The following is a 15,174-nucleotide window of genomic DNA, read 5'->3' as shown; positions in this document are numbered from 1 at the left end:
TCACAAATCTTTCAGCCTCGCTCAAATTAATGGGGAAATTGTCGCTTTCTTGGTTCAAATTGCTCTTAATGGCTCCCATTATAAACAATGTTCAGATGTGAGAAGCTCCACAACTCGTGACGTCACGCGCACATCGTCTGATACTTCCGGTACAGGCAAGGCTTTTTATTAGCGACCAAAAGTTGCAAACTTTATCGTCGATGTTCTCTATGAAATCCTTTCAGCAAAAATATGGCAATATGGCGAAATGGTCAAGTATGACACATAGAATGGACCTGCTATCCCCGTTTAAATAAGAAAATCTCATTTCAGTAGGCTTTTAACATTGTAGACTGTCACATAAAAACTATGAATGAACACATATGGAGTTATGTACTTGACCCAAAGAAAAGTGAAAAAACTAAAAACATGTTTTATATTCTAGTGTAATCAAAATAGCCACCCTTTGCACACTCTGGGAATTCTCTCCATGAGCTCCAAGCACACCTGTGAAGGGAAAACCACTTCAGATGACTACCTCTTGAAGCTCATGGAGCATACTTGCCAACCCTCCCGGATTTTCCGGGACACTCCCGAAATTCAGCGCCTCTCCCGAAAACCTCCTGGGACAAATTTTTTCCTGAAATCCAGGCGAAGCTGGAGGCCACGCCCCCTCCAGCTCCATGCGGACCCGTGTGACGTGTTGACAGCCTGTTTTCACGTCTGCTTTCCCACAATATAAACAGCGTGTCTGCCCAATGACGTTATAACTGTAGAACATGGGTGTCAAACTCTGGCCCGCGGGCCAAATCTGAGGCAATATCAAATTAACATTAGAGCTGGCCCGGCGGTGTCGCTGAAACACCGAATTCACCGCTAATACTCATACTTGCTAACCCCCCCCCCCCAATTTTCTAAGGAGACTCCCAAATTTCAGTGTCCCTCACGAAAATCACAGGGGGCAACCATTCTCCCAAATTTCTCCCGATTCCCACCTGGACGACAATATTGGGGGCGTGCCTTAAAGGCACTACCTCAAGCGTCCTCTAAAACCTTACGTCGCGCCCGCTTTTCCTATGTAGAAACAGCGTGCCGGCCTAGTCACATGATATATGTGGCTTTTACACACACACGCCAATGCAATGCAAGCTTGGTCAACAGCCATACAGGTCACAATGAGGGTGGCCGTATAAAACACTTTAACACTGTTACAAATGTGCTCCACACTGTGAACCAACACTAAACGAGAATGACAAGCAAATTTCTGGAGAACATCCACACTGTAACACAACATGAACCCAACAGAATAAATACACAGAACCCCTTGCAGCACTACCTCTCCCTGGACGCTACAATATAAAAATGTATTAATAGCCTGTGGGAAAAGTTTATTTTGATATTTACCTGTGAAGGCTGCAAATAGAAAAGAGGCATTGAATTTCTATTTGAATTTGATTTGATATGCCATTGCTATTTTTAAATTATTAGTATTATTTGAAACTCGATTTTGCATGTCACTATAAAGTTATATAAGTCTTGCTTGTTCAATATTCAATGCAAAACTAGTTTGGGTCCCTATTAAAAGGTAAATTTGTTCAACCTTGGCCCGCGGCTTTGTTGCGTTTAAAATTTTGGCCCACTCTGTATTTGAGATTGACACCCCTGCTGTAGAATGATCGAGGGCGAGTTCTTGGTTTCTTATGTGGGTTTATTGTTAGGCAGTTTCATTAACGTCCTCCCAGCGCGGCAACAACACACAACAACAGCAGTCACGTTTTCGTCTACTGTAAAGCAGTTTGTCTGCTGTAAACAGCAATGTTGTGACACTCTTAAACAGGACAATACTGCCATCTACTGTACATGCATATGTGACAATAACATCTACGGCTTTTAGAGCAGTGGTTCTCAACCTTTTTAATTCCAGTACACCCTAATCAGAGAAAAACATTTTTGTTTGAAAAAAAAATAGATAAAGAAGTCAAATACAGCACTATGTCATCAGTTTCTGATTTATTAAATTGTATAACAGTGCAAAATATTGCTCATTTGTAGTGGTCTTTCTTGAACCGTTTGGAAAATAAGATATAAAAATAACTAAAAACTTGCTGAAAAATAAACAAGTGATTCAATTATAAATGAGGATTTCTACACATACTGCGATGAGGTAGCGACTTGTCCATGGTGTACACCGCCTTCCACCCGATTGTAGCTGAGATAAGCACCAGCGCCCCCCGCGACCCCAAAGGGAATAAGCGGTGGGAAATGGATGGATGGATAGCTGTAAATATACTCCTCCCCTCTTAACCACGCCCCTAACCACGCCCCCCACCTCCCAAAATCGGAGATCTCAAGGTGGGCAAGTATGTCAGGGAGAGAATACCAAGAGTGCACGAAAATGTAATCAGAGCAAAGGGTGGCTATTTTGAAGAAACTAGAATACAAAACATGTTTTCAGTCATTTCACCCTTTTTCATACTTCATTCATAGTTTTGATGTGACATTCTACAATGTAAATAGTCATGAAAACAAAGAAAACATTGCATTGAATGAGAAGGTGTCCAACTTTTGGCCTGTATCGTACATTATTCTGAACAAAAATCCTCAGAAGAACTGTCCACACTCCGTTGAGGGTAAAGTATTTTTTTTTAATATATAAAAAAAAAAAAGCATGGAAACATTCAGTTACTTTACCACAACATCAGTTATGCTACCCACTGAGGTATTCTTTTTCTGTGTTAAAATAGCTACATTTGTAAACATATGCATTTCAGACTATTTGAAAAACGTTGTTTTCAAACATGAAAAAAAAGGTAATAAGTTGTGTGTCGTACAAATAAAAACATAAGTAAATATTACGCAGAAATGTATTGGCAAATCACTTGAAGGCATTATTAACAACTGAGAGGCAAACATATGAAGATTATTACTATCTGGGGTTACTTTAAGATGATTGAAAACAAAACATTTTTTTGTTCCTATGATTTCTGCCTGAGTTGATTCAGATGCACTGCAATACGTTCAATGTCACATCCATTTAACCCCACTATTATTATTATTATTGGATGGAATCTGTCTAAATTGTTCAGTCTAGTCTAGACCAGTGTTTTTCAACCACTGTGCCGCGGCACACCAGACTCTCATTTCACCTATTTGGGTTCAAAATACTTTTTGCAAACCAGTAATTATAGAGCTCGGCAGAGTACCCTTGTAATAATCGAAACAGCGGGAGGCAGTGTGCAGGTAAAAAGGTGTCTAAAGCTTACACCAAAAATAAACAAGGTGAGTGCCCCTAAGAAAAGGCATTGACGCTTAGGACGGCTATGCAGAACCAAACTAAAACTGAACTGCTACAAAGGAAACAAAAACAGAATGCTGGACGACAGCAAAGACTTGGGAGCAAAGACAAACTACATCTGAACATGGCAATCAACAATGTCCCCGCAAAGAAGGATAAAAACAACTGAAATATCCTTGATTGCTAAAACAAAGTAGATGCGGCGAATATCGCTCAAAGGAAGACATGAAACTCCTACAGGAAAACACCAAAAAAAGAGACATAGCCACAAAAATAGGAGCGCGAGACAAGAAGTAAAAGACTACACACAGGAAAACAGCAAAAAGGTCCAAATAAGTCCGGGTGTGATGTGACAGGTGGTGACAGTACACCTACTTTGAGACAAGAGCTATAGTCATGCATGCTGGCTTATGCTTTAAAGTCATACCCAACAATTGCGACGACGACTTTTTACTGTCAACTGAGTTTCGTTTTTTTATGATTTCCGCTGGTGGACTGCCTCTGCATTTTTTCAACGCAAAAAACGTGCCTTGGCTCAGAAAAGGTTGAAAAACACTGATCTAGACATAGCATCCCTTGCATAATGTGGTTCTGATAAATTAACACAACATTAAAAGAAAAGTGGAATAAATCACAGTATAATAAAATCACAGTAAGATTAGCGTTAACAACTATAGTGTGTTTTACTTTTTTTTTTACAATTATAAATAAGAGAAATAAATTGACCGGTGAAGATGTTTGATACAAAGTATTGTTTTCTTCTTCACAGTAACCAAAAGTAAGGCCTCGTCTTTAAAAGAAGTATTATTGGAATTGGTCATTTCCACTGCTCCACATTGTCCATGTAGTCCTTCTCATCCACATCCCACCAGTCCGGCAGGAGCCCGTCAGACTCCACGCCGTCTTCTTCAGACTTTTCTAGTGACTCAGTGACCAGCAGGTGGCTGTCGACCACGGGGGGCGCCGGCGTGGGCCTCTGCTGGCGTCCCTGCCTTCCACGCAGCCGCCTCCTCTCCTGCTGCCGCCGCTCCCTGGCCTGCCTTCGCTCCTGCTGCCTGGCGAACTGGAAGCGCTGCAGGAAAAGGTCGCGGGCGTACTCGTAGAGCTCCACGTCCCATCGGTTCAGCCGGCGGATGATGCGCTGCGTGTCGGCCGGGGCGTCCACGCTGGAGGCCCGCGTGCCGTTGAGCTGGGTGAAGGGCGCGATGAACTCCAGATTGAAGGTGCGCTCAAACAGGTACTGCGTCTTACGTTGGTACTCGGTCAGCCCGTAGAAGGCCATGCCGCGCAGGTTCCGCTTGGCGCTCTCCAGGAGCACCGCCCAGCGCTCCTCCTCGCTCATGGCCGACACGTTGTAGCAGCCCACCAGGCTCAGGTCGGCCAGCATGCGCGTCTGCCGGTTGTCGGCCAGGTTGTAAGGGCAGTCCATGAACTCCTGCAGCGTGCAGCCTGACCAGTCGTCTCCGGGGTAGCAGCTGGGGAGCTCCGACAGCGTCGGGGAGCGCCCGTCGCACACGTGTAGCGAGGCCTTCCAGGTGGCGCCGCGTTGGACGTGACGCCACTCACTCAGGTAGCGTGACACCGGATCCCTCAGGATGGTGATGTAGTAGTAGTTCCTGCCGGACAGGACGAATACATCATGTCAGGCTAGTGTTGTCCTCATACCAACATGTATTTTGATACTTTTCTAAACAAAGGGGACCACAAAACATGTCATTATTGACTTTATTTGAACAAAAAATCTTTATGTACATGAAACATATGTTTACAGTTGTGAGGAAAATTATTCAACCCCCACACAATTTTGGTGTTTTAGCAAGTTGGACATTTATTCCGTATTTTGTTTATAGTCATATCAAATAAAGATGCATTAAATAGACAAATGCAACTTGAATTACAACATTATATTTTGTAAAATAGCAAAAAGTGTCATTTCTGTCAGGGATGTTTGGTGTCGAACCCCAAGATGCAGAGACGGAGGCAGGCATAGAATATGAGGACATTATCTAAAATAAATAATAGAACAAAAACAAACAAAAGGCACGCACGTGGGAGGAATACCAAACCAAGGGAGCTAGCACTGGAAGCGCTACGACGACCAGGACAAAATGTAGCATGACAGGCAATAGCCGTTTAGCTTGGTTGGTAGAGCGGCCGTGCCAGCAACTTGAGGGTTGCAGGTTCGATTCCCGCCTCCGCCATCCTAGTCAATGCCGTTGTGTCCTTGGGCAAGACACTTTACCCACCTGCTCCCAGTGCCACCCACACTGGTTTAAATGTAACTTAGATATTGGGTTTCACTATGTAAAGCGCTTTGAGTCACTAGAGAAAAGCGCTATACAAATATAATTCACTTCACTAATAGCTGAAAAGAATCACAGACACGACAAGAGCAACATATGGCAACGACAAGTCTGAATGACATAACAATGATCCAGACCTAACTGGAGGAACAAAGCAGGTAAAATAGGAGCTGGCCGATTGACATCAGGTGTGACCAGATGCCAATCAGCCGCAGCTGAGTGAAAACAGGACACAGGGAGACAAACAGGAAGCTGAACCAAAATAAGAGCACTAGACAGGAACCAAGGACAGAAAATACTAAACACAGAGGAAACAGACAGCTGCAGAGGAAAAAACTAAAACATAGACAAACTGTCAGGGGAGAGCCTGACAATTTCTCTTAATATCTCATTGACAAAATGATTCAACCTCTTGAAGATCATAACTCTTAAGAACAGAATTTGAATAAGGTCTTTTCAATCAGGTGTTGAAAACACCTGTAGATGTGATTAGAACCATAACGAGCAACAATTAAACGGATTGAAAGAGACTGTGACGCTCAGCTTCTTGTAGATGGTCAATGGTGTACAGTATTTGCAACATGGTGAAGTGCAGGGAGTGGTCAAAGAAGTCAAAAAAGGAGGTAATTTCTCTTCATAAGAGAGGATATGGATATAAGAAAATAGCAAAGACGTTACACATTCCAAGAGACACAGTTGGAAGAATAATTCGCAAGTTTAAAGCTAAAGGCACAGTGGAAACACTACCTGGGCGTGGTAGAAAGAGGATGCTGTCCGGTATTTGAAGCGTACAGTGGTGAAAAACCCCCGGGTAACAGCTGAGGAACTACAACAGGACATTGCAGAGGGGGGAACGCAGGTTTCATCCCAGACAATAAGGCGCGCACTACGAGATGAAGGCCTCCATGCCAGAACTCCCAGGCGCACCCCACTTCTGACTACCAGGCACAAGGAAAATAGACTCCAGTATGCCAAAAATCATCTGGACAAACCCCAAAGGTTTTGGGAAACTGTTCTATGGAGTGATGAGAAAAAACTGGAACTCTTTGGGCCTATGAATCAACGTTATGTCTGGAGGAGAAAAAATGAAGCTTACAAAAAGAAGAACACCTTCCCTACTGTTAAGCATGGTGGGGGGGTCAATCATGCTCTGGGGCTGTTTCTCTGCCTCAGGTACTGGGAATCTCCAGCGCGTTCAAGGCATTATGAATTCTATTTCCTAGCAGGATATATTAGCTGCAAATGTCATGAAGTCAGTGACGAAGCTGAGGCTTGGGAGACGTTGGACCTTCCAACAGGACAACGATCCCTAGCATACCTCCAAATCAACATCAGAGTGCTTGCAGAAGAAGGGCTGGAAGACTCTGGAGTGGCCTTCACAGTCGCCAGACCTAAATCCTATTGAAAAGCTGTGGTGGGACTTGAAGAAGGCAGTTGCAGCACGCAAGCCCAAGAATATGAATGAACTGGAGGCCTTTGCCCAAGAGGAATGGGCTAAAATACCTGTAGACGGTTGCAAGAAGCTTGTGTCCGCTTATGTATCACCTTTGAAGGATGTCATTACTGCCAAAGGGTGTTCTACTAAGTACTAAAGATGCATGGAACTAGGGGGTTGAATCATTTTGTCAATGAGATATTAAGAAAAATGTCCTTTTTGGGTATTTTGTGAAATACGGTGTTACAATTTAAGTTGCATTTGTCTACTTGACACATCTTTATTTGATATGACTATAAACAAAATACGGAATAAATGTCCAACTTGCTGAACACCAAAATTGTGTAGGGGTTGAATAATTTTGATCACAACTGTATTTTTGTCATTTAGTCCTTAAATAAAATGTTGAACATACTAGACAACTTGTCTTTTAGTAGTAAGTAAACAAACAAAGACTCCTAATTAGTCTGCTGAAGTATGCAGTAACATATTGTGACATTTATACACCTATTATTTTGTACACATTATGAGGGACAAACTGTAAAAATGAATTGTTATTCTACTTGTTCATTTACTGTTAATATCTGCTTATTTTCTGATTTAACATGTTCTATCTACACTTCTGTTAAAATGTAATAATCACTTTTTCTTCTCTTCGTTGATACTTTACATTAGTTTTGGATGATACCACACATTTAAGTATCGATCCGATATCAACTAGTTACAGTATCATACATTGGTCATATTCAAAGTCCTTGTGTTGTCCAGAGACTTCATAAACATAATATGAATTTTAAAAAAAGGAAAAAATATTTTGTGGTGCTATACAATATCAATATAATCACAATAGTATTGACTAGATATGTTCCTGTACTTGGTATCATTACAGTGGATGTTAGGGGTATAGATCAGTGGTTCTTGACCTTGTTGGAGGTACCGAACCCCACCACTTTAATATGCGCATTCACCAAACCCTTCTTTAGTGAAAAATAAAACAGTTTTTTTTTTTCAAATTCACAAAATTAAAGGCCTACTGAAAGTCACTACTACCGACCACGCAGTCTGATAGTTTATGTATCAATGATGAAATATTAACATTGCACACATGCCAATACGGTCGGTTTAGTTGATTAAATTGCAATTTTAAACTTCGCGCGGAAATATCATGCTAAAACGTTGCGATATGATGACACGTGCGCGTGACGTCACGCATTGTAGAGGACATTTTGTTCCAGCATCATTCACAGCTATAAGTTGTCTCTTTTCATCGCATAATTCCACAGTATTCTGGACATCTGTGTTGCTGAATCTTTTGCAATTTGTTAGATGAATAATGGAGACGTCAAAGAAGAAAGCTGTAGGTGGGAAGTGGTGTATTGCGGCCGCCTTTAGCAACACAAACACAGCCAGTGTTTACATTCCCGAAAGATGACGGTGAAGCTTTACTATGGAACAGAGATGTCAAGCGAACACGGTTGGATTGAACCACACATAATACTACAGTGTATTATGCATCGATCATTTCGAAAGATCTTGTTTCGAAGAGGGTCCCTTGCGAAGGGCAGAGATGGGCATCACCTCCACCCGTCGACCGGTGCTGAAGAAAGGTGCGGGGGGCGACCTTCAGGTTGTACAGGTATGACCATATAATCTCACTAAAACACTAGTAACACAATAAGCAGATAAGGGATTTTCCAGAATTATCCTAGTAAATTTGTCTAATAACATCTGAATCGCTCCCACTGTATAGTGTTTTTTTTTCTAGTCTTTCACTCTCACTTTCCTCACCCACGAATCGTTCATCCTCGCTCAAATTAATGAGCAAATCGTCGCTTTCTCGGTCCGAATCGCTGTCGCTGCTGGTGGCCATGATTGTAAACAATATTCAGATGTGAGGAGCCCTACAACCTCTGACGTCACGCGCACATCGTCTGCTACTTCCGGTACAGGCAAGGCTTTTTTATCAGCACCAAAAGTTGTAAACTTTATCCTCGATGTTCTCTACTAAATCCTTTCAGCAAAAATATGGCAATATCACTAAATGATCAAGTATGACACATAGAATGGACCTGCTATCCCCGTTTAAATAAGAAAATCTAATTTCAGTAAACCTTTATATACTGCACAACCCTATGTCAGGCCTATATTTAAACCCTCTGGCTAGGTAATAAGATGTAATGTATTAAAACAATTCTAATCTAACTAGAAATGCCCAGCTGTGGACCACAATGCATCACACGCAAGCTCCAGATTGACTAACAATGGCGTGTCAAAAACATTGGCAACTGTGACTGTTTTTGTTAACACCACATGATGGCAGCAGCGGCAATAGAAGTAGGACACAAGATGTCTCTCTGGGCTTTCTGCAAGCATACATTAAGAGTTCCAAGTAAGTCATTGACCAGTAGAGATCCACACAATCCTGTCCTCCAACCAGCGAAAGTGAGAACATGAGTGTGAAGGATGACTACTTTAGTGCCCTCCACAACTTGTTCAAACAGCTCACCAGTCAGGTCACGTGTTGTATGTGGCTTCTGCAGACGCACACATGCGACTGCAAGGCATTCTTGTTCAACAGCCACACAGGTCACACTGAGGGTGCCAGTTTAAACAACTTTAACACTGTTACAAATATGCGCCACACTGTGAACCCACACCAAACAAGAATGACAAACACATTTTGGGGAAATATTCGCACTGTAACACAACATAAATACCCAGAATCCCATGCAACCCTGACTCTTCCAGGCTACATTATACACCCCGCTACCACCAATCCGCCCCCTCTTGCGTAGGTTGAGGTGGTGGGGGGGGGTGTATAATGTAGCCTGGAATAGTCATGGTTGCATGGGATTCTGGGTATTTGGATTCTGGGTATTTGTTATGTTGTGTTTATGTTGTGTTACAGTGCGGATGTTTCCCCAAAATGTGTTTGTCATTCTTGTTTGGTGTGGGTTCACAGTGTGGCGCATATTAGTAAGAGTATTAAAGTTGTTTATATCACAACCCTCAGTGTAACCTGTATGGCTGTTGAACAAGTATGCCTTGCAATCGTTAGCGTGTGTAAGCAGAAGCCTCGTACGACATGTGATTGAGCTGACAAGCTGATTGGACATTGTGTAGAGGGCGTCAAAGGCAGCACCTTCATAGGTTGCCCTTATTATTGGTAATCGAGGGAAATTCTGCAAATATTTCGTGAGAATGGTTGATCTCTTGGAATATTTGGGATGGTTGGCAAGTGTGATGTTTTCAAGCAGCATTCATAAAAAATGTGTGGGCCCCACTATCATTAAATTTCCATATTAAGGTGCGTGCCGCGTGTCTGAGACCCCTGGTTTATACAAAGTAAAAAAAACTCTGTATGCAGGGTTTATTTCACTTTAAATTTCAAAAGAGTTTTGTGGCTCCCATTGTTTTCTTTATGTTTTGAAACGGGGCAAAATGGCTCTCTGAGTGGTAAAGGTTGCCGACCCCTGTACTTGACCAAATAGTTCCATGGTGGACCCACCTGAACATGGTCTTCGGAGCCTCCCTGGAGTCCATGCGTGACGGGACGCAGCGGGTCAACTCGGTCCAGTCGGCATGCAGGCCGCAGCTCCAGCCGGTGGAGAACCGCGAGAAGAGCCACGTCTCCTTCTTCCCCGGCCGGTAGCAGGTGCACTTCTTCTGGCCGGCGTGGCACTCGCAGGGCCTCTCCAGCTGGATGTTCTTCACCAGGTGTCGGCCGAACGTGGTGCCGCCAGTCTTCTGGATGTGCAGGAACACGATGACGTCATCGCCCTTCATGTTAAAGTCCACGGCGCGGCTCAAGTCCGCCCTGCTGAAGTTGAAGCGGGGGACGAAGCGGACCAGGGCGCCGTCTTCCGCCGTGTACGGATCTCTTGGCTCCCGGACACCCGGGGAGCCGCTGCCGGCCCTGTTGAGCCAGGAGCCCAGCCGGTGGAGCACCTGGCACTCGGAGCGACTCGGACACACGTACTGGATCATGATGACGCCGAAGATCAGCGCCATGAGCACGACCGCCAGGAGCCGGTGGTGGCTGCCGGACTTGTCATCCATTTTCCCGGTAGAAGCAAGAGAACATCACGGGAGGGACGTCCGCTACTGCACAACAATAACAACCATGCTAACTACTTAGCATGCTAATTAGCATGCTAGTTAGCGTGCTAGTTAGCATGCTAACGGCAAGTCTTGATGAACAAAACCCATGCTGGTGTAATTTCTCGCCGTGTTGTGCTAAAATAAGATATATGGAGTCCCTAAATCGCCGCAAATGTTATAAGTATTAGCTTGTTTTGCTTAGGTTATGCAACAGTCTTTGTTGACGAGTCCAAGCGTTCTTTCGCAGCCACCGCCGACCGACTCCTGACCTCTCTACCCGGAAGCCTTTGCGTGTAGTGTTGTGTCGTTAGCGAACGATTCGTTCGAACGAAAGAATCTTTTGAGGGAACGCACTGAACCGAATCACTTCATGAACTGATTCGTTCCTTTCTCAGTTCAGTTGAGCTCCGCCACGACCATGCCGGCGTGAGTGGAACTGGCGCATTCTGTGACTCACTGAACCCTCGACGTCGGCGTCATCATGGGGGCAGGGGGAGGGACTGAGCGAACGATTCGTTCACCGCGGATTAAGGACATGAATCACTCAGTGAACGACAGCGCCCTCCTGATATTTTTATTTTTTTTATTGATACTTTTTTAGTAGATTGCAAAGTTCAGTACATATTCCGTACAATTGACCACTAAATGGTAACACCCGAATAAGTTTTTCAACTTGTTTCCACGTTTTTGATATTTTCTTTGTTATATTTTTAAACGTAGGCTACAGAACATTTAGTTTTTATGTTGGCATTTCTGGCTCTTAATTTATTTGTTTTATTTTGAAGGTATTTGTTTTAAGTTTACATTTTCTTTGCTACAGAACATTGAGTTTTTATTTTGGCCTTTGTTAAAGGTTTCTTAATTTTTATATTTGTTTTTGCACTAAACAAACCAGGCCTATTTATTTAACTGTTGATTGCAAGCATTTTTTTTAATTTCCCACTTTTATTTATCCCGTTGCGGGGATATATATATATATATATATATATATATATATATATATATATATATATATATATATATATATATATATATATATGTTTCATGCCATTGGCATCCGTTCTCCATTCATTCTCCAAGCTAACGGCTAATGTTGACTCAAGCCACATGAAAACAAACACACACACGCGCCCCGTCCCCATTATCTCAACACTTAACATATTTATTGCATATTTAAGTTAATATTTCCATTTTTATATTTTTAAATGTAAGCTACAGAAATTTTTGATTTTATGTTGGCATTTCTGGCACTTGGTTTAATATTTGTTTTGTTTTATTTAAGGTAGCCTATCGATTTATTTTCTTTTTGTTTGCACATTTAAGTTGATATTTTCTTTGATATATTTTTAAACATAGCCGACAGAATATTTAGTTTTTATGTTGGCATTTCTGGCTCTTCAATCAATCAATCAATCAAAGTTAATTTATATTGCCCTAAATCACAAGTGTCTCAAAGGGCACAAGCCACAACGACATTAATTCATTAGTTTTATTTTTGAAGGTATTTATTTTCTTTTTGTTTGCATATATAAGTTTACATTTTCTTTGCTACAGAACATTTAGTTTTTATGTTGGCATTTTTTAAGGGTTTCTTAATTTAATATTTGTTTTTGCAGAGAGCGATTCACGTCTGTCGCCCTCTGGCCCACAGAACTGCTGCTGCAGGAGTGATTCGGTGAACGAATCTTTTGAACGAATCAATTTCAGGAACATGACGTCACCGCCGACCGACTGTTGACCGCTTTCTACCCAGAAGCCATTGTGGCGTTAAAAATGACGTTGTCGTCGCAATGTCACCCCCCCTCCTCCTCAGAGCGCCTTCAAATAAAGCTGCGAAGACGGATTCGGTCACAAATGTGTTGGAGTTAAAAGGCTTAATCATGATATTTTCAGAAACGAAGTAATAAAATAAAACAAGTTTGACTATTTATATACTTTTAATGGAATTTTGGTGTGGTTTTTGTATATTTTCATCACTTTCATGGTCAAAATCGCAGAAATTCTGTGTTTCCTGATCAAATTAATACCGCAGACGAGACGTGAAGCAGACACAGGTGGTGCCTCCTGAGGCGGACGCAGGTGGCGCCTCCTGAGGCGGATGCAGGTGGTGCCTTTTGAGGCAGATACAGGTAGTGCCTCCTGAGGCAGACACAGGTGGTGCCTCTTTAAGCAGACACAGGTGGCACCTCTTGAGGCAGACGCAGTTAGCGCCTCCTGAGGAAGACACAGGTGGCACCTCCTAGGGCGGATGCAGGTGGTGCCTCCTGAGGCGGACACAGGTAGTGCCTGTTTGCTACAAATACAGTTAAAAAAAAAAAGACTGGCTTCCGCTGGAGAGACAAGTGTCTGCTAACTTGAGCACCCCCACTTGGCAAGTCAGAGTACTGCTGAGGCAAGTAGACAATATATCGCCCCCTACTGTGAGGCAGAGGTGCTTGCTGCCTCATGGGCTACACCTGTTCCCCGCGGCAACAAGCACACACACGCTATACACACTTTGTATGTAGCCGTGGAGGCACCACCTGTGTCTGTCTTAAATATATATACACTATATTGCCAAAAGTAATTTGCCATCTTGACTCACATATGAACTAGAAGTGCCTTCCCATTCCTAACCCATAGGGTTCAATATCATGTGGGTCCACCTTTTGCAGCTATTACAGCTTCAACTCTTCTGGGAAGGCTGTCCACAAGGTTGCAGAGTGTATTCATAGGAATGTTTCACCATTCTTCCAGGTCACACACTGATGTTGGTGGAGAAGGCCTGGCTCTCAGTGTCCGTTTTAATTCATCCCAAAGGTGTTCTATCGGGTTCAGGTCAAGACTCTGAGCAGGCCAGTCAAGTTAATCCACCCCAGACTCTGTCATCCACGTCTTTATGGACCTTGCATTATGCACTGGTGCACAGTCATGTTGGAAAAGGAAGGGGCCCGCTCCAAACTGTTCCCACAAGTTTGGGAGCACGGAATTGTCAATAATGTTTTGGTATCCTGGAGCAATCAAAGTTCCTTTCACAGGAACTAAGGAGCCAAGCCCAACTCCTGAAAAACAACCCCACCCACATCATAATTCCTCTGCTGACCCCTCTCCGTCAGTTTACGTGGAACCACTTTGTGGCTGAGTTGCTGTTGTTCCCAAACTCTTCCAATTTCTTACCATAAAGCCGACAGTTGACTTTGGAATATTTAGGAGCGAGGAAATTTCACGACTGGATTTGTTGCACAGGTGGCATCCTGTGACAGTTCCACGCTGGAAATCACTGAAAGCGATGTTTGTAGAAACAGTCTCCATGCCTAACTGCTTTATTTGATACACCTGTGGCTGGGCCAAGTGATTAGGACACCTGATTCTGATAATTTGGATGGGTGGCCACCCCCGCGATCCCGAATGGAACAGCCGGTAGAAAAATGGATGGTTTCCACCCTAAAACCATGTACAGTACTGCCTGCAAAGAGAAAAGAAAAATAGTAAAGTTGCCTTTTTTATCACACATACAACAAATAAAACAAAATACAACCTATATATATATATATATATTCACAACATCCAGTAGGATATCTACAGTAAATAAAAGAAATGCACAAAAACTAAATAAAAATATACATATTTACAAAGAAAATGTTACATTACACACTACTTATACTGTATATAAAACTTGTTGAATTACTTTGAATGTCTTTTTTAATACATATATTGTAGTAGGCTGTATGTGTACCTTTTTGTTTATGTTATGATTTTTTGTGAAAGTGGATGAAAACCATGTAATAGGCCTTCAATAAACCTAGGGAGGTCTTTAGGGCACGTCCACGTTGGGGAAGACTATGTCTCCCGGCTGGTCTGGGAACGCCTCGGGATCCACCGTCAGAGGTGGGTAGTAACGCGCTACATTTACTCCGTTACATCTACTTGAGTAACTTTTGGGATAAATTGTACTTCCAAGAGTAGTTTTTATGCAACATACTTTTACTTTTACTTGAGTATATTTATAGAGAAGAAAAGCTACTTTTACTCCGCTCCATTTATTTACATTCAGCTCGCTACTCGCTACTTTTTTTTATCGA

General features: G+C 42.7%; 1 protein-coding gene across 1 annotated transcript; it reads right to left on the bottom strand.

Moving 5' to 3' along the window:
* Positions 1 to 2,603: 2,603 nt before the first annotated feature.
* Positions 2,604 to 11,561, bottom strand: hs6st2 (heparan sulfate 6-O-sulfotransferase 2). The gene is made up of 2 exons (XM_061900222.1): positions 10,521 to 11,561; positions 2,604 to 4,890 (listed from the first exon to the last, which is right to left on the bottom strand). Exons 1-2 carry the CDS (start codon positions 11,069 to 11,071, stop codon positions 4,092 to 4,094), a joined length of 1,350 nt encoding a protein of 449 aa, XP_061756206.1. The 5' UTR covers positions 11,072 to 11,561; the 3' UTR covers positions 2,604 to 4,091.
* Positions 11,562 to 15,174: the final 3,613 nt, after the last annotated feature.

The sequence above is a fragment of the Nerophis ophidion genome, linkage group LG05, assembly GCF_033978795.1.
Source record: "Nerophis ophidion isolate RoL-2023_Sa linkage group LG05, RoL_Noph_v1.0, whole genome shotgun sequence".
Lineage (NCBI taxonomy): Eukaryota > Metazoa > Chordata > Actinopteri > Syngnathiformes > Syngnathidae > Nerophis > Nerophis ophidion.
This window is presented reverse-complemented; position numbering and strand designations above follow the sequence as displayed.

Bases quoted from the DNA above. Each gene is read 5' to 3' on its own strand.
- hs6st2 (XM_061900222.1), bottom strand. From the start codon at position 11,071: ATGGATGACAAGTCCGGCAGCCACCACCGGCTCCTGGCGGTCGTGCTC. The intron at 4,891-10,520 runs GTGGGTCCACCA...CCTGTCCGGCAG, and splicing joins GCTCCGAAGACCATGTTCAG to GAACTACTACTACATCACCA.